Source organism: Amphiura filiformis, chromosome 6, assembly GCF_039555335.1.
Source record: "Amphiura filiformis chromosome 6, Afil_fr2py, whole genome shotgun sequence".
NCBI classification, from domain to species: domain Eukaryota; kingdom Metazoa; phylum Echinodermata; class Ophiuroidea; order Amphilepidida; family Amphiuridae; genus Amphiura; species Amphiura filiformis.
The window spans coordinates 53,751,487-53,772,643 of NC_092633.1; the positions used below are offsets into that span (position 1 = coordinate 53,751,487).

Below are 21,157 nucleotides of genomic sequence, written 5' to 3' on the forward strand. Positions count from 1 at the left end.
TACTATTAGAACATACCGTTGTGACATGATGCTTACATCAACGCCAAGGGCGTAGTCTTAGCTCTCAAATGCCGTTTGTTCTGTTCAATTTGCTTGTTTAATTAACAACGAAAGGGTAAAATCACAATTGTGCCACAAACATGAAATATATTATAAAAAAATGTACCAAATGACCTTTCTGACTCGTCTTATGCTAAATCTATGATAACAAAATATATTCAACCTTTCTCAATTTTTTTGTATTTTTAATTTTTATAAATAAATAATATCTTGAGTAGATAGCGGAAAAACTAACAAACAAACAGCATCAAACAAACTTTTCTGTGTTGTTTTATTAGGCCCACAATGCTATCTTCAGAAGACAGCTGTTTGCGCGTTCCAATAAAATGATGCAGGCCCTAAGTGTGCTTTGCGCTCGTGTATTTGACAGTAGTTGATGCATGTCGCAAAGGGCCTATCACACCGTAAATGCTATCCTGAGTAGTTAACAAACAAACTAGCAAACAAACAAACAAAAAACATCAAAACAACCTTTCCTAACAGACGTTTTCTAAATTTGTGAAATATTTTCTGTGTTGTTTTATTAAGCCCGTCAAGCTGTTTGCGCGTTCCGAGAAAATGATGCAGGCCGTTAGTAGTAAATTCTACCTTGAGTAGGCCTAGATAACAAACAAACAAGCAAACAAACAACAAACATGTAGTGCAAAAACATACCAAATGAAATGACTTGTCTCATGCTAAATCTATGATTTTTTTAAATTCTAAATTTGTGAAATATTTTCTGTTGTTTTATTAGACCCGCAATGCTATCTTCAGAAGATAGCTGTTTGCGCGCGCGTTCCGAGAAAATGATGCAGATCGTAAATGATGCAGGTCGTAAGTGGGCTCGCGCGTTTTCACAGAAGATGATGCATGTCGCAACGAGTGATTTACAAATCGCACCGTAAATGGTATCTTGAGTTGATAAAAACAAACAAACAGATAAACAAACATGAAATATAAAAAATATACCAAATGATCTTTCTGACTCGTCTCATGCTAAGTCTATGATTTCCTTCTTTTTTGTATTATTTCATTAGGTTTAAAAATGCTATCATCAGTAGGCCTAACAAAATATATTCAACCTTTCCCAATTCCCTTGTATTTTACAAATAAAACACTATCTTGAGTAGACAGCGGAAAAAACTAACAAGCAAACATAGCCTATAAACAAACAAAAAAAATCAAAACAAACTTTCCTAACAGACGTTTACTAAATTTGTGAAATATTTTCTGTGTTGTTTTATTAAGGTTTTACCGTCGTAACTAAACCTATCGACCAAATTTTTTAAAATTGACATATTTTGTACATTAATATGTGTAGATAATAAATCAGGAAAAAAAACAGGGGGTGCCGGACGCGTTATTTCTTTCTGCAACCATAATGGGCCGCAATGCGATAACACATAGTACATACATGTAATTAATAGGCCTATGAGGCTAGATATAACACGAGTTTATTACCATTATTATTTCCTCTTACTTAATAAAATAAAAGAAATCGATAGAATTAAAATTCTATAACGGTTTACCTGGGGTTCGAACCCACAACCTTTGTATCCATAGTCGAATGCCTACACGACTGTGCTATGATTCGTTGTGCCAGAAAGCTGTTTGTTTATGATACTTATTGATTACGGAATAAACTGCATGGTCTCAGCTATTACTAGTATAATAAATACGAATATAATCCTAACCCTAACCCTAATCCCTAACCCTAACCCTAACCCTTACCCTAACCCTAACCCTAACCCTAACCCTAACCCCTAACCCTAACCCCTAACCCTAACCATAAGACCCTAACCCTAAGACCCTAACCCTGACAATAATGAACCTTGCCTCGGACTATGCGGTTAGTGATATATTGCGGCCCATTATGGTTGCAGAAAGAAATTACGCGTGCCGGACCTCACTTTTGAGCTACAGCCGTTTTAAAAGAGGTGTACATTTCCAAAAATCTCTGTACACTTCAATGGCAAAATCAGCAATTTGCCCAAAATATACCACCTTTTGCGTTGTATAAAAAAATTGTCGAGACAAAATTTTTTTAATTTTATATATGTTATGAAAAAGAAAAAGCTCTGTAAAATAGCGCAAAAAAAATTGGGGGTACCGGACCTTGTTTTCGCGTAAATTGACCAAAATAGGTCAAATAAAAAACCCCTTTAAAAGGGTTAAGCAGCGTCAAAGGAAATCTTTGAAATTTTGGAATCTGTCATGAATTTTTTTTGTAAGGGGGGGTAGATGTTTTACTGTTGTATTTTATTACTTTTTTAACAATTTTAGAACTCAACATGTCCGATGTTTAGGACCTTTTACTGTCATATGATTATTCTTTGTGTTTATGTGTTAACTTCATGTTTGCTTTTTTTTTTATTGTGAAAGCCCGTGTAAAGGGCGGATTATGAACGTGATTACTGCCGAAATATAGGCCTAAATATAAACAATTTCTTATTGAGATGCCTTCAATCAATCATGACTCCCTGTTCTTTAGTCACGATTGATCACGAGTTAAAATTTCGATCCTCGGTCTCTAGAATTCTAACAACTATCATTACAAGTTGTCAACTGATAAATTGAACATGATAATGTGATTATGTAGGCCTATCATCAGTTTATGTAGGCCTATCATAGTTTCCGTAACTTTGAGTAAGAGCCTTAAATCAAATAATAATGACCCCCGTTTTTTTAGTGTAATTAAAACGTGATTTTGATTTAACTTTTAATCCAAAGACAAGGAATTAATTCATAATTTCCGATGGCAATTTTCATTAGCGAGCGAGTGATTAGTGAGTGATGAGTGAGTGAATTCTTTATAATGAATTAAAAGTATGTAGGCCTATAATGTAGGCCTATCATCAGTTGCCGTAAGTTTGAGTAAGAGCCTTAAATGAAATAATAATATGACTCCGGTTTTTTTAAGTGTAATTACAATGTGATTCTAATTTAAACTTTTAATCCAAACACAAAGAATTAATTCATATACATCGGAAATTATGGTACTCCTAACTTTCATTAGCGAGTGAGTGCTTAGTGAGTGATGAGTGAGTGAGTGAGTTCGTTATATTTGAATCAAAAGTTTAAATCAAAATCATAATTTATATATTCCAATAGAGATGAACTTTCAGGAACGTATTTACAACGTGTCACAAATGATCATGAGTTAAATTTTGTATCGAGCGTAGCGTATCGTATCGTAGCGTACCGTATCGTTGCGTAGCGTATCGTAGCGTAGCGTATCGGCTACCATGACAGTTGGAAAATCATCCGGCACTGATACAGGTGGTCTCACCTTAGTTAACCTCTACTTACACTGTCAATACATACTACAAACCGGCCAACCCTTGCACAGACTGTTAAAAAGACAAACTATGCTTATTCTCTTTCTCAGTCATGTACTGCCATGCAAATCAAACTCATAACAAAATACAGCATGTGCATGCGCCTAACCTGTAATATTCTAGGCTCATTTGAGCTCGATTATCGTAATGTATTTTGAATGGTGTATCAACGAAAGTTGAGGAATATCACCTAATCGTATGCAAGCCATTTCAGTGAAATTAAATAGGGAAGCATCGCCTGCGGGCGCTGCCTGCTTCAAAAAGCATTTTTCTGCGACACCATGCGTAGCTAATTGCGTACATGGATATTTTGGTGCGTACCAACGCGCTGGTATACAAGCGCGACCTGATGCAGGATCAGCGTTCGTTTACGCATATGGCCACTATAAAGGATTTGTCTGTTTACGCAGGAAAGTTTTCACTGTAAAAAAAGTTACCTATAAGATACTTCTTCTAGGCTAAGAAGTGTCCATATTGAATAGGAACAATTATAATGACTATAAAAGACTTAATGAAGCCTTAAAATTCTACGCCTAATTCTAATTTGGTGTATTTTGGTCACAAACGGGTGTAAGAAAAACTCCCATTCTGCAAAGATAGCTAAAGATATTGGGCCAAAGAGTTATCAAGTTACACAAAGTGATGAATTTTCAGCTTTATGTTCACCTGACTCGAATGACCAAAAAGAGGATTTATTAAACATGGGAATAAAGCGAAGTGTTTGACACCATGGTCGGAAGTGTTTGACTATAATAGGCCTACAATCATGACAGTTATTATAGGCATAGGCCTACTTAGCATGCTTAGTGCCGTTTACCAAGAGGAAAACTTTTTTGGTCACAAAAACTATAGGCCTACGGAATTATCTCGAGGTGGATTCATATCATCAATGGTTGCAGTTCAATAAAGCGAAATTTTTTGATGGTGTTGTCTATCGCATGCATTATGAATTCAGTGCACGTAGTAGGCCTTTGCCCAATAACACACAATGCTTTAAACATTTAAATGTTGGATTATAAACTTTTAAAACATTTAAAAAAAACATTGAACACTTGCTGCAAAGCATATTCTAAGTTGGAACAATGTTGCCAAAATAATATATGTCTACAATAACATTTTCACAACATGTTTTTAATTTTGTTGTAGTGTGTTTCATTATGAAACATTCTACAAACGTAACCTTTAATAGGCTTATAATATAGGCCTAGTGCTTACCCAACATTTAGGCCAAAATATTATTAAAACGAATTAACCAATTTAACCAACACTTGTTTAGGCCTAATGTTAAAAAAAAAAATACCCTGATTCTGTGTGGGTAGTCTATAACTTATACCATCTATTGGACCCTACTGTCGTAGGCCTACTTTGGGGATGGGGTCCAGGTCCGTTATCAGTGGAAGCACGCTGGCATTTGGTTTGTGCATGTTAAGCGGCCACTTTTTTTTTGCGCTCAGCAAACATTGTTTTCTTTATTTTGTGGCCCTAGTTATTAAGCCCGCCAAGCTGTTTGCGCGTTCCGAGAAAATGATGCAGGCCGTAAGGGAGCGATCGTTATTTATGGCAGGGGGGGAATGGGTAAATTTAGGGGGGGAACACGAAATTTGTTCGTGGTCTTGAGGGGGGAACCTGAAATTTTAGTTGAACCAGGAGGGGGATTGTTAAATTTTAAATGGAGAAAATTGGGAAAACAAGGGGAACGCGAAAATTTTGAGCGAACGCGAGGGGGGAACGCGAAATTTTTTGTCGATATTTTTGCCAAAACACCCATTCCCCCCCCTGCCGTAAATAACGATCGGTCCCTAAGTAAGCTTTGAGCGCATGTTTTTGACAGCAGATGATGCGTGATGTCGCAAAGGGCTTATAATGATTTGCAAATCACACCGTAAATTCTACCTTGAGTAGATAACAAACAAACAAGCAAACAAACAACAAACATGTAGTACAAAAAATATACCAAATGAAATTTCCGACTTGTCTCACATATCTTGAGTAGGCCTAGATAGACATATCTTGAGTAGATAGCGGAAAAACGAAACAAACAAAAAACATCAAAAACAAACTTTCCTAACAGATGTTTTCTAAATTTTGTGAAATATTTTCTGTTGTTTTATTAGACCCGCAATGCTATCTTCAGAAGATAGCTGTTAGCGCGCGCGTTCCGAGAAAACGATGCAGATCGTATAAATGTGAAAGAGTGAAAAATCACTCAAAAAGAGTGAAATCTCACTCTTTCAAAGAGCCATCTGAGTGACAACTCTTTTAGAGTGAAGCTCACTCTCAAGAAAGAGTGAAAAAATTCACTCCGGAAAAGAGTGAATCAGAAAAGAGCATTTATTTATTTATTTATTCATTTAGGCCTATTTTATATAAGAATATCACAGTAGTAGGCCTAGTTCATAATATACAAATATTGACTGCTATGAGGGGCACAGTTAAAATTATAGGCCCTCGGTGATGTCAAAACCATGACTATGCCCGAAGCGAAGCTGAGGGCATAGTCATGGTTTTGACATCACCGAGGGCCTATAATTTTAAACTGTGCCCCGAATTAAGCAGTCAATATTTGTTTTATATACCGAATATATAGATTCTTCTCATTTGATTGGTTAAAAGATTTCCTGAACTGACAAGGCCTACAAACTTTTAACTGCATACATATAATAGGCCTTGATTTCGAACTGTAACAAAGTATTTACTTACCAACATTATGTCCTCTTCTACATTTGTGTAGTTCTTCAGTGTCGATTCACCACAAAAAAGTCATTTAAAGTTAAAATCCAACAGGCAACACGGATAACATTTAAAATCCAAACTCCAACATGGATAAAAGTTATGGTCCATCAATCCAACACGGATAAAAGTTATGTTCCATCAATTCAACACGGATAACAGTTAAAATTCATCAATCCAACACGGATAATCAGTTGAAATCCATCAGAGTTAAAAACAGTCAAAAACAGTTAAACATATTTACAGGTGGTTGATTTCATATTTTTGAAATTACTGTTGATGAAAATGCACCACACAGTTGTGAAAATTGAAACTGGTGGGTTTATTCTCCTGGCTACTGGTGTTGGTAATATTGACAGGGATGTTCATTGTGCCCCGTGGTGAATTAGCTATGTCACGCAAAATTGCCTCCAGATCAAGATCCTGACCAACCGAGGAAGTTGAAGGGATGTCTACAGCTGACGGTCCGGCAGATGATGCGATTTGGATTTGTTGGTTTGGGTCAACTACATGTATAGCAGATGGTCCAGCAGATCCAGGTGCGATTTGGATTTGCTGGTTTGGCCTAACTGAAGCAGACGGTCCAGCGCGAGGTCCCGCGATTTGGATTTGTTGGTTTGGGTTGATTGTTGAACTTATGGCATGGGCCATTTCTTCCTTTTTCTTATCAGTGGTTCTTGCGTAGTGCTTCAAACTGGATTCTGAATGATGACCAGACACTGACATTATGTCCCTGTCTTTAAAACCAGCATCTCTCAGGAATGTGATGCTTGTTGCACGCAGACAGTGATTTGTATACACGCGGGTTCCAGCTTTCAGGGAAATCTCCTTCATCTTATCACCCAGCTTATTTTTTCCCGAGTGGAGAGTTGCAGTACCATGGACCTGACGTTGGCACTTTTGACTTTGGTTTCTGCCAGAACGATTCACACTCTGGGTTTAGCTTTTCCACATATGACAAGAAAGAAGCCACTGGACACCTTGCATTATTTGTTTCGATCATCACACCACCTTGGCTCTTTTCAAGATCATCTTCACGGTTGTTTTTTGTGAGAGTATCTTTCAAAGTTATGCATCGCTTTCCAGTACCTGACTCAACTTTCATCTCAAAACTATCGCGCGTCATTTCTCGAAGATTCTCCCGTCCTCTGTTACAAAAGTATAACATGAAATCCAAAAATACCTTGTTCTGAAGGCCCAATGGATCAGTTACATCCAAAGAATCTTGAATGATACTCATATCTTCCTCTCTAATTGCCATCTTGTGTTTTACAAACCCCTTTCCCTTCTGCTTCAATGTCGCTGAGTAGCTTTTGAAGACTCTTGATGAACTAGCAAAATCCTCGTTCATGACGATGTCACATTTACCTTCATTGATGAAATGGCGTTGAAGGCCGAAACGAATTGCCTGCATGGTTTTCTTGCAGTACAATTCACCATCTTGTTTACGTGCGCCACAATAAAACTTGCCGATGATGTCATCCAACTCGGAATTTGGCAAGGCGGCCACCATTGCCATATCCATGTTGATAAGCTTAAGATAGTCACTGAACACTTTCACCGCGTATTTCACTTGGTTTTTAGTGCTTTTACTATCAGCGGCTTCCATGATCGCCTTCAGTTCTTCATCATCAACGATATGAAATCTTGAATTTTCAGCCATTATCACAAGTTTGACGTGACATGTAACAGATTGTAAACAAAATCAAAATCAAAATCAAAACAAATCACTGCCCTACGCGATAAAACGTCGTCTGCAAGAGTAGAGGTCAAATTCATTGCGAACTGTGACCGCGATAGTCTCAACACTCGTAATCAACGCCGGCCGTATAGTGGGTGCGCAATGTATACGAGCGATCTGTGTATTCGGGGTTGCGAATATCCAATTATTTTCCGGGCATAGAATCAACTGTGCCCGGGGCACAGTTGTTGTATGACGTCATCTTGATAGAAAAAGGGGGCACAGCTATTTTAATGACTCCACTTTTAACCAATCAGATGAGAGGAATCTATATATGAGGTATATAACAGCTACTATGTGCTTTAGAGTGTTGTGAGGCTAGGGCCCGGTCTAGGAATATTGAACTGGTCTAAAGCTTAAGCACACACACACAATGTGTCGAACTTCAGTGTACGTGGGATGAATGATGAAAAACTATGGATTTAGTGAAGCTAATAGTCAAACTGTTCAATGGTGAATACACTTAGGTGTATAGGACATAACACTTGGCAAATACCATGCTTACGGTCACAGTCTGGAGAAAGCGTGATGCGGCGTAACCTACATAAGCTTACATATGCGTACATGTAAACCGGCACTGGGCCGGTAACAAACTGCTCACATATGACTTAAGCTTACTGCCGCCGTTGTCTCCAGACCAAGTGTAGGCCTATACTTGCTACGAGTTATGACCTACACATAAATGTAATCACTATTGAGTATGCTGTCTATTTCTTCATTTAATCCGCTTTCTTTTCGCCATTCATTCACACACTGTTCGCCATTTTGTTACACAAGTTCAACAAACATCGGCCAATTTTCGGCGCTTCTGATTGGCTGACAGTTCACTCCAAGAAAGAGTGAGATTTTGCGCCACTTTTGAGCGAGTGAGGCTCACTCGAAATCGCGAGTGAAATTATGTGTACTGTTTTCACTCTTTTAGAGCTAAAACCCACTCTTTTAGAGCTAACCTAAATTCACTCTGAAATTCAGAGTGGTTTTTCACTCTGTTACATTTAGAGAGTAAATGATGCAGGTCGTAGGCCTAAGTGGGCTCGCGCGTTTTCACAGATGATGCATGTCGCAACGGGTGATTTACAAATCGCACCGTAAATGGTATCTTGAGTTGATAAAAAACAAACAAACAAACAAACAGACAAACATGAAATAAAAAAAAGTATACCAACTGATCTTTCTGACTCGTCTCATGCTAAGTCTATGATTTCCTTCTTTTTTTTGTATTATTTCATTAGGTTTAAAAATGCTATCATCAGTAGATAGGCCTAACAAAATATATTCAACCTTTCTCAATTTCTTTGTATTTTACAAATAAAACACTATCTTGAGTAGACAGCGGAAAAAACTAACAAGCAAACATATAGACAAACAAAAAACATTAAAACAAACTTTCCTAACAGACGTTTACTAAATTTGTGAAATATTTTCTGTGTTGTTTTATTAAGCCCGTCAAGCTGTTTGCGCGTTCCGAGAAAATGATGCAGGCCGTTAGTAGGGTTTGAGCACGTGTTTTTGTCAGCAGATGATGCGTGATGTCGCAAAGGGCTTATAATGATTTGCAAATCACACCGTAAATTCTACCTTGAGTAGATAAAAAACAAACAAACAACAAACATGTAGTACAAAAAACATACCAAATGAAATTTCTGACCTGTCTCATGCTAAATCTATGATTTAAAAAAAAAAATAGTTCATTAGGTTACAAATGGTATCATCAATAGATAACAAAATATTGTCAACCTTTCTTACTTACTTTCTTTATCTTTTATTAAAAAAAATACTATCTTGAGTAGATAGCGGAAAACGAAACAAACAAAAAACATCAAAAACAAACTTTCCTAACAGATGTTTTCTAAATTTGTGAAATATTTTCTGTTGTTTTATTGGACCCACAATGCTATCTTCAGAAGATAGCTGTTTGCGCGCGCGTTCCGAGAAAATGATGCAGATCGTAAATGATGCAGGCCGTAAGTGGGCTCGCGCGTGTTCACAGAAGATGATGCATGTCGCAACGGGTGATTTACAAATCGCACCGTAAATGGTATCTTGAGTTGATAAAAAACAAACAAACAGACAAACAAACATGAAATATAAAAATATACCAAATGATCTTTCTGACTCGTCTCATGCTAAGTCTATGATATCCTTCTTTTTTGTATTATTTCATTAGGTTTAAAAATGCTATCATCAGTAGATAGGCCTAACAAAATATATTCAACCTTTCTCAATTTCTTTGTATTTTACAAATAAAACACTATTTTGAGTAGACAGCGGAAAAAACTAACAAGCAAACATATAAACAAACAAAAACATCAAAACAAACTTTCCTAACAGACGTTTTCTAAATTTGTGAAATATTTTCTGTGTTGTTTTATGAAGCCCGTCAAGCTGTTTGCGCGTTCCGAGAAAATGATGCAGGCCGTAAGTAGGGTTTGAGCGTGTGTTTTTGTCAGCAGATAATGCGTGATGTCGCAAAGGGCTTATACTTTGATCAGCTCGTAATCGGCGGGAATTATTAGAGAGCTTGCGATTTCCAAACGTAGACATCGGACGTACGTTGATCTATTCAAAACCACTCTCCTGTATCGAAGCGAGGTCACGTATTTAGCTATTTTTGAAGATATTCCACGTGCGAAATCGACGTAGATAGGCCCCTACATCGTTGAAAATGCACAAAATTTGTCCATTTCACAATATGTTAAAGACAGTCAAAGATAATGAACATACGAAGGAAAGTCTAATTATTATTATGATCCTTTTGTTTGTAACAAATCATTATAATAAAGGTACATCGATGTGTTAAAAATGGACTAAATTTAAACGCAATATTCATACGCAGAGATTGTCTATTGAAATGTGTGTGATACTTTGCGTATAAAAAATTAGCTTGCGATTTGACATTTTGGACTCAACGTAGCATTAAAACGCACGTTCCACCATGGTTTCACGTGGAAATAGGCTGATTTTACCTCGAGTCTAGGTAAAGGAAACGTAGAGAACGAGTGTTTCTATACAAATGTTATAGTCAAAATATCATGTGTTTTTTGTACAGCTGAGGGGTGGTGCAATAACTTTGTGTATCCCCGAGGTGGTGAAGTATTAGGCCTATAGGGGGTGGGGGGGGGCAAAGATTGGTTGGCAGGTCAAAAAGGGGGGCACACCGACACCGCCTGGCTAATAATTATTTGGTGCAGAAGGGACACTAAAATGAATACACGGGATCGATACACGTGAATTGCTATGCACGATTTTGATATCAGACGAAAATCTTCTGATACCGGGTTAGAAAATGATGAATATCTCCGTCATGATTTTTTTTTTCTCAAGAAACCAGATTTGGTCTCATAAACTTGGAAATACGTGTTGAACAGATATGATAGTCGCTAGAATGCGCTTTGAAAATTGGCCGTGCGCTTTGAACTCAAAATTTGACCATTTTATATTGCGTTGGTCCTGTTATGGACTACAGCGTGCAGCGTGTAGTACAGCTGCACTCACTGTAGGCAGTATAAAAGTCGATGACCATTGACCTCAATGGGGTATACAAGCTTAATCACGCACAACCAAGATCGATTACCCGGCTATTGTGAGTAGCCTTAGTTATGTCCCTCGACTAATTATTAGTTTAAAAGAGCTTTAAAGGTTTGAACCAAATGGCTAATCGTGGCTGTGGATTTAACCTACCATGGCGATTCCTGCCATGAAGATATAGGGTCGAAGACACTGTGTGGGGGCAAGCATTTTTTTGCAGGTCGAAAGTTGGGTGGGGAGGGCAAGGAAATTTTGGCTCAGATATTTTAGGAACATTAGGAACACGTTCAAATATGCACAATTCCTGATCGGTTATTTATTTATTTATTTGTCTGGCGCTCTAGCTGAAATACAGCAAGATAATGTAAGATAGTAAATGTAAACCTGTATTTTAGCTAGAGCATCTCGAGCTAATGAACACGACCTTTTGCCAAAGCCAATGTAAATGAGTCATTGTGAATTAAAGCTGAGTTTATTCACCACAGAAGTGACATAGGCCTAATTGATCGGATTAACTACCATAGAAATAAATTAATACAATTTTTATTATATCGCCCTGCACTACAACGTTCACGCGGTACCTATGCATTGAACCATATATGGTTCAATGCATAGGTACCGCGTGAACGTTGTAGTGCAGGGCGATATAATGGAGCCAATCGATAAAAGAATGCAGGGCCTCTATAAGTTAAGAAGTGACGTAATAATCGCAATAGATGAATACAATGTTTGAATAGATCGCCCAACCATGCCAACACAAGCAGATTGCACTATGTTCACTTGCACCTATAAGATTAGTATTTTTTGAAAAGAGCTGTATTGTATTCAATCTATGTTTGCGGACATACACAGGTGATTAGTGCAATCTGCTTGTGTTGGCATGGTTGGGCGATCTATTCAAACATTGTATTCATCTATTGCGATTATTACGTCACTTCTTAACTTATAGAGGCCCTGCATCTTTTATCGATTGGCTCCAAACAAAGGATTTGAACCGGTGTCCTTCACCGTAGTTATGGCGGAGTGCAGTTCAACAAAAGCATGATTGCAATCTACCACGACATTTCGGCTCACACACATAAGAAATGCACTACGATAAAATAGGTTGATGAAAACAGTGCAACAGAGCATTAATGCCCAAAATTGAAAAGCTGTATAATTTATAAACAATATACACTACACATAAAAAATACTAGGCCTACTACAAGGGATTTTCAACATATACGAATCCAAACAATCAAGTACCAACATGCACAGTTTTGTCCTTAGGCCTATATCACTTTTGGGTTTATAACAAAATGTTTTCAAGCCTCTATCTCTTTGATAGCTGATAATGCCAATCTATTCACCAAGTGGCTATTAACTGATGAGCACTGTCATTATGCTAATATGAAATCATTGTTTATCAACAAAGGCGAGGGACTCGTCTGTCGATATGCTCAAACAAACCGCTACACTGTTCAATGGCTTTCTTGTACTATATGAAATATGGTGGGCGATTTGAAATGCACGTGCCCTGAGCAAACTACGATGCGTACGCACACTGCAGGGTAAATAACAATGGAAATTGTCATAATTCGCGCGCATACTGCCGGGCAATGACGTCACATGTCAAGTGGTCTATACCAGGAGGGTGAAAGTGCATAGGAACAATGCCGGAAACTACGTCACGCTATTGTTCGACCTAGGCTACATATTTTTAACGCATGCGTGTTCGTCAATACAGCTTTAGACTCCTCCACCTTCGCAACACGGTACGTGGAGTGACTGGAATCACACTGACGCGTCGACGGTGGAGGAGAATACTAGCTGGTCAAACAGTTTAATTCTATCAAGCATATAATACCTAAACAATCATCGTCATTTGATCTATTTACTCACAGAATATATTGTATACTCAAAATATAATTTTAAAATAGTAAACCTGTTAACTTATAGGCCTATATTTGTGTACTAAAATATAAGGACACGTGATGTCGAAGACAAAATGGCCGCTAATCCGCCTATTGTGAGACCTAGGATACATATTTCGAAAGAGGGCAGCAGACTAGGATGCCTATCCCTTTGTCTATTATTCCTGTCTATACCCGATCAATGTTGGATTTGCCTATAACCTACCGTAAAATGGGGTAACTTCGGTCAGCGGGGTAACTTTGGTCGGTCAAATATATTTTTTTAAATGGTCATATTTTCGTACAGCAATATTGTTTTTAGTCATATTTGGTGTCAATTTGTTAAGAAATATGTTTGGAAGAAATAATAGTCGCTCATGTGTAATTTCCTTGAAATTAAAGAAAAAAGCGGGATTTTTGACCAAAAATCAGCATTTTTTACATTTTTTTCAGAAAAAATAAAAATCGATATTTGTGAGCAAGGATGTGTGTTTGATTAATTTTGCAAGGTGTCAAATGTCACAAAAAACAACAACTTACCCATATTCAGCGAAGATCAATTTTTTTGATTTTTTTCCTTCATGGAATGTTATACTGTGACCAAAGTTGCCCCAAAGGCGGGGTAACTTTGGTCAGGTCATTTTGAACCCCTAGGGCACCCTTACAAAATTATTAAAAAATCTTTTTCAACTTCAAGGTGTAGAAGGGAACCCTAATGTCACAAAAAAGAGTTAATTAGAAATATAATTGGTTTTGTTTGGAAGCAGTGGTTTAAAAACTCTGAAAAGTGCCCAAAGTTACCCCATTTTACGGTATATGTTTAAAATTCAATATGGCTACCGAACTGTCATGTGGTCCAGTGGATTAGTGCGCTGGACTTCTGTATTCTGTATGTAGCAGCGGCGTGGGTTCGAGGCCCACCTGTGCCGAACTGAAATTCCATTTTTTTAAAAATTTAATATTAGGGAAATAAGACTGGGCGAATTTATGTATGACGTAGAGAGGATTAAGATCCCTTTATTGATCCCTGACCCCACCGACTACCCCGGGCTGATTCATGCAAAACAAATCACCAGATGACTGACTATAGGACATAGCGCCACAACACGAGCGTTGGTAAAGTATGTGGCCTCACTGCAATACATAGCTAAGTAAAAACGTACGTGTTAACGTACGTGTTAATGTACGTCCTACGTCTACGTTTTGAAAATCGCAATCTCTCTATTATGTTTTTACCACTACGCCGAAAAGTAGACCCACGTTAACAATGATATAGTTGATCTGTCTTGACTATAAATGAAGTACATGACTTCAATTAATAATTTGTAATACTTATCGCGAGATGTCCCAGGACAATTCTCCAAATAAAATATATTGATATCAATCCGCGGTGTTGTAAAGCCCGCCGATTACGAGCTGATCAAAGTATATAATGATTTGCAAATCACACCGTAAATTCTACCTTGAGTAGATAACAAACAAACAAACAACAAACATGTGGTACAAAAAACATACCAAATGAAATTTCTGACCTGTTTCATGCTAAATCTATGATTTTTGTTTTAATTAGTTCATTAGGTTACAAATGGTATCATCAATAGATAACAAAATATTGTCAACCTTTCTTACTTACTTCCTTTATCTTTTATTTAAAAAATACTATCTTGAGTAGATAGCGGAAAACGAAACAAACAAAAACATCAAAAACAAACTTTCCTAACAGATGTTTTCTAAATTTGTGAAATATTTTCTGTTGTTTTATTAGACCCGCAATGCTATCTTCAGAAGATAGCTGTTTTCGCGCGCGTTCCGAGAAAATGATGCAGATCGTAAATGATGCAGGCCGTAAGTGGGCTCGCGCGTGTTCACAGAAGATGATGCATGTCGCAACGGGTGATTTACAAATCGCACCGTAAATGGTATCTTGAGTTGATAAAAACAAACAAACAAAAAACATCAAAACAAATTTTCCTAACAGACTTTTTCTAAATTTATGAAATATTTTCTGTGTTGTTTTATTAAGCCCGTAAAGCTGTTTGCGCGTTCCGAAAATGATGCGGGCCGTAAAATAATAAATAAATTTTGTTTTTGACAGCAGATGATGCGTGATGTCGCAAATGGCCTATAATGATTTGCAAATCACACCATAAATTGTACCTTGAATAACAAGGACACAAACAAACAAACAAACAAACAAACATGAAATATTTTGACAGCAGATGATGCGTGATGTCGCAAATGGCCTATAACGATTTGCAAATCGCAACGTAAATGCTATCCTCAGTAGATAACAATCAAACAAGCAAACAAACAAACATGTAATATAAAACAAATATCACCACATCAGGGTGAAAAATGGTAAAGCATATCGCAAACCTATCAACATCAAATTTGTCATAGGTTTTAATTGTAGAAAACCGTGAATTTAGCATCACAATCTCTCACACATCTGAGTCGAGTAGAATTGGCTTTTTTGGAACTTTCTGTTTGCAAACATTGGTCATATGTAAGTAAATAACTCAAATCGCTTAATTGGAATAATACCAACCAGCAACGGACATTGAGTCAAGAGTACGTGGGAAGTTTGGGGTAAGTAAAGCATTCCCTTGTTATAAAAAACAATGAAAAACATGTCCCAAATTAAACTTTTCGATATTACAAGATCGGACTACACACTGAGAAGGCCTACGCTGGTTCTTTTAATTCTAGTTTTAAAGTTGTTGCGGTCTGATACGGTATCTATGGTTTCAACAAAGTCTAGTGAACTAATGTGGATAGTTTTTTAGATAAAAACAGATACTGTTAAAAATATCGGTATTTACGCAAGCGACATTTTTAGTATGTAAAATGCATTGATAATTGTCGGCTAAAGAGTGCATTAATTAAAAGTATCTACATTCCGAGTGGAAACGCTTTTCAAATACATACCACCTTTTTACGGGCAATCGCTGAAACCTTAATATGCAATTCCAGGCGATCTGTAAAAAAGAGCTTGAGCCTAAAATAACTATGAACTTGGGTCACCGAAACAAATGTTTACATTGGCGTCAGGCCTTTTATAAAAAAAAAAAAAGCGCAGTGATTTATAGTGCGATACGCACAGGCACAATGCCTAGACGTTGATCCACAAGCCTCAGCACACTTTACATGTTATCGCTGACCACTACGGCCCCACATCATTCCATAAACCATTTAACAACAAATCGGGGACTTTGCTGCTTCAATAGCGCACACCCTAGACATTCCACAAATTGCCATCGCAACTATAGCATCAGCTCCCCGAGTTTCGTACGGGTTACAACGAGACAATTAGCAATAAGTTCCTTGCTCAGGGGAATTTCAAGCTAACTCAATTTTCCACGAGAGCATATTATAGGCACTGCCAGGGTTCGAACCCGCAACCTCTCGCACCATAGTCGAACGCCTTAACGATTGAGCTAACTTGACTGCTTACGATGATACGATTATTATGCCACCAATAATGGCTTTTATTTTAACCGTTATTTGTTAAACTGCTATTTAGAGAAATTAATGAATTATCGAAAAACCTTTCTGAGATCACTATTTGTTTGAAACGACCCCTTAAGGGCTGGGGTATGAACGTTTGGACAGTATTTATTTTGGGACATTAGAGCACATCAGACATATCGAATTGCATTCTGAATACGAAGAATGTCATTCTGATATCAAATAATTTTGAATTTTGAAATTCGCAATTTAATACACATTTTATGGCAAATCATTAAAAATTGATATTTTTGATATTTAACAGTACTTGAAGTAAACTTTATAAATCTGATGATTTATACTTAAAGTGTATGTAGGTGTGATGAAAAGCCGACGATCAATTGAAAATTTTGACCTTTCGTATTGAAGATATGGATTTTTTTCCCAAAACACCAAAAAAAATAAGGTCTTTTGGGAAAAAATCCATATCTTCAATATGAAAGGTCAAAATTTTCAATTGACTGTCGGCTTTTCCTCCCGGCTACATACACTTTAAGAATATATCATTAGATTTATATAATTTACTTCGAGGACTGTTATATATCAAAATTTGAAAAATATCAAATTTTTATAATTTGTCATAAAATTTGTATTATATTGTGATTTTCAAAAATGAAAATTATTTGATATCAGAAAGACATGCTTCGTATTCAGAATGCAATTGATAGGTCCGAGGTGCTCTCATGTCCCACAAAAATACTGTCGAAACGCAATAAACGCTCATTTTAGATCCCTTAACAGTCACCTACCTGGACAACCGATTCTTTAGAAATGCTTAGTCGCGCTAAAAGTAGATCGATACATGTTAAAATCAGCACAATTCAGAGATACACCTTTTTGCTATGAAATTAATTTTCTCGGTCAAATATAAAGCAATATTTTTTTTTTTCTTCAGTAATGTCAGTTAAAAACTTGGTGCTTGGATATACATTTTTTTTAAATCCTGGTGTTAAAATTAAGCATCAAATTGTATCTTTTAGTGTGATATTTTTGATTTTTATAGGCCTTGAGTTCGCCTGCGAGCTTTTTACGGAATTGATTTTTAGCGTCTCAAACTAATATAGTTTGCTAAAGAAAGATATTTCCCACCTCTGTAAAGCACATCGTGTGGGTCTATATATTATAGTTTTGTCAGAATTTCCGTTTTTATTTTACCCTTTTTCCCTTCATGCTCTGAAAATGTCAAACTCGGTGCTTTTATCTCGTGGGCAAACAGCAGAAATAGTCGATATTTTCATTGTTGTCATCCAGGGCAATTTTCCATTGAAAAGCAAAGATCATGAAGATTGCCCGACTAGCGATTTGGTAGCCCAAATCCCCAATTGGTAAATGAGGTGAATTTTAAAAATTTGCTCCCGTGATAGCCTGCAATTTCAATTTATATGGATTCCATGATTATGAAAACCATTTTGTCTGTCTGTGTGTTTGTTTACCTAGGTTAGTCCGTATTAAGAGACGCACGCTTGAGGTTCATGAAAATCCACGGTCCAAACCTAGAAAAATTAGCGTGTTATTATAGGGGATTTTAATCTTCTGTCCCTCCTATCTCCATGTGAATTTTGTATGACCTACCCCCCCCCATCTCGGGTTGCCATTTTCATTACACCCTTCAGACTTGTGTTCGGGTTTCTGTAGAGATTCATCAGTGTTCGGGTTTGTTTTTAATTTGACATGTAGGCCTATAGGCCTAACAATATTTGTCATAATTAAGCGCTATAACTAAATGTATAGCTATGCTATATATTATTATGTAATATCATGTACATGTAGGCCTATAGGGTGGGGTGGGTGAAGAGGTGTGTAAGGTGGGTAGTGGGGTGTATGTAGGGGATCTTTGGTGTGGTACTCAACACACTTTAACCATGACTTTCAATGCAAGGCTTATTGTTGCCACAAATGTTTGTTTTTTCCTTAAGGGTAGTTAATGGGTTTTTATAGAGGTCCATGTTTAACCTGGTATTGTTTTGGCTGCTTCATTAGGGCCTATGACTTTCGGTGGGTTTCCAAAAGCAGTTTCAAACAAACACAAACAAAAGGCACCATACCCAGTCACCTTCATGACAATTGAAACACTACGTCAAGTATTAACATCCAAGTTATTCTGTTTTTAGGCAAGCAATTTTAAATAATTGCTTGAACAGGTTTTTGTTTAAAAACAAAAACCTGTTTAAGTTAACAATGAAAATTAATGCACAATCTCTGATGAGGAACTCAAAGCGCGTAAAGCACGAAATTTACAAACAAACATAAAAACAATCAATTTATAAAGATGTTTAAAAACAAAAACCTGTTTAAGTTAACAATGATAATGAACGGTTCTTATAAGCCACAATCTCTGATGGTTCTTATAAGGACAATCTATTTCTGGCGTTTAAATAACGAAAGTCTGGGGCGTTACGCCAGGGCGTTACGAAGGTTATTTCTTTGGAAGTGAAACAGTTTGCTTGATCATAAAACATACAGCGTAATATAATGTTTTGTAAAAGAAAGTTTTGTTTAAAATATTGCCCAATTGCATGTAAGCCTTCGGGCAAAGTTGTTTTGAGGTGAAGCAAATTTCAACACATTGGTCCGAATCACTCACGTGATGATGAAATATCCTCATCGTGCTATAAACATGATCAGTATAAGAGCGCTATTAGGCCTGGGAATTTCGTTGCTATATTGAAGTTCTGGCAACACTGTATCATGCCGGTATTCCTATTAAACCCAGGGATATCGATCCACAATGCTAGTATTATTAGCCTTATATTTCACGCGTTGATTTTGAAAAAATTTCAGCCGGTGAAAAAATGGTGAAATCAAAACGTAAATTCTGACAAAACTATGATATATCGCTCACGGTGATGTGCGTTAGAAAGTTGGGAAAAATCCTTCATTAGCGTACTATATTACTTTGAAAAGCTAAAAGGTTGATCCAAGAAAAGGCTCGCGGGCAGAGTTTAAGCCTATCAAAATCGAAAATCTTACACGAAATGACTGAATTTCACGCCTAAGTTTAACACTATAGGATTTGAAAAAAAAAAAAAGTATCAAGCACTACAATTTGACCTGACATTTACTGAAAAAATGAAAATGATTGCATTTCATTTGGCCGAGAAAATTAATTTTACATTGAAAAGGTGTAACTCAAAATTTAGCTCGTTTCAACACCAAATTCGATCGTTTGTATTGCCACATTAAATGACTGAGTGAGCCTTGCTAAACAAAAGAATCGGTTGTCCAGGCTGCTAACTGTTAATGAAGACACAATAATGCAGTACTAATCAATAATTCACTTTTCATTTCATTTCGTTTCCTTTTATTCAGTACTCAAACAGATGAAAACGATTACAGGAAAAAGACGCAAGATTAAAATACAATACAATGTAAAAATCTACGGTGCATATGATAAAGATGGCTAAGATGGGGTTTTGGTAAAATTCCAGGACTACACTACCAAGTATAGCCCAAACAGTTTTTACAAAAACGACAAAACTTGCTGTATTAGTTAACAGGAGAGTTTAACTTATGTAAAGTTGCGGAAAGTTGCTTAGAGTCATGCAAAGCTGTACGAACTTAGCACAAAACTGCTCGAAATTGGATAGGGTTGCACTACATTGTACAAAATGGGCAACGTTGAATGTCAAGTTTGGACAACTTCGTTTTGCACATTATTGTGCGTTGAACGTTTGCTATGTTTACCGGTTTCGGTATACTGGGAAAATCTTTGATGGAGCTGAGCCGGCTGTTTACATGAAATCAATTCTTTGTAAAGTGTATCGGCAACACACTGAGGATTTCTATCAGAAACCATAAAGGGCACTATAATCTGCATAAATGATACACTCCCGGGCATGAAATGCATATCCAAATAATATTCTATGGAACCCCACACGAAATATAAGAAATACAAAAACTGTCGGCAAAGAATGACATGGTCGACAGACTCGACAGTGTCAAATGGCTTTTGCATATCTGAATGGACCAGACAGTGTAGTTGCTCTTGGATAATTGACTTTTAATGTAGTTGATTAATGATGTATGTATAATGTGGAAGTAAATTTCTGAAACCAGGCTGATGTCCATAAATAATATTATTTTCACGTAAATGTGAATCAACCTACAGACAGCGCAGCTTTCTGAAGAATTTTGATGCTATTTAGTTGGAGCATAGATAAGGCTAAAAAATTTGTTATGTCTGAAAGTGAAATCCCACGCGCGCGTTCGTTTTTCTTAGCGCATCCATGACATGACAAAATGACAAAATTAAGTTTAAAAAAAATCTTTAATCTGTCATGGGCTTTGAGACGTAGCATTATTGTTTTAGCTTAACCGTGACACAGAGTTGGGGTAGCCATGGAATGTCGTTGTTAATATCCTCTAGCTGATGGAGTTTA

General features: G+C 36.9%; 1 protein-coding gene across 1 annotated transcript; it reads right to left on the reverse strand.

Annotated features, from left to right (window-relative positions):
• Positions 1 to 6,957: 6,957 nt before the first annotated feature.
• LOC140154610 (uncharacterized) lies at positions 6,958 to 7,773 on the reverse strand. Its single transcript, XM_072177178.1, has one exon. The coding sequence runs from the start codon at positions 7,771 to 7,773 to the stop codon at positions 6,958 to 6,960; it is 816 nt and encodes a 271-aa protein (XP_072033279.1).
• Positions 7,774 to 21,157: the final 13,384 nt, after the last annotated feature.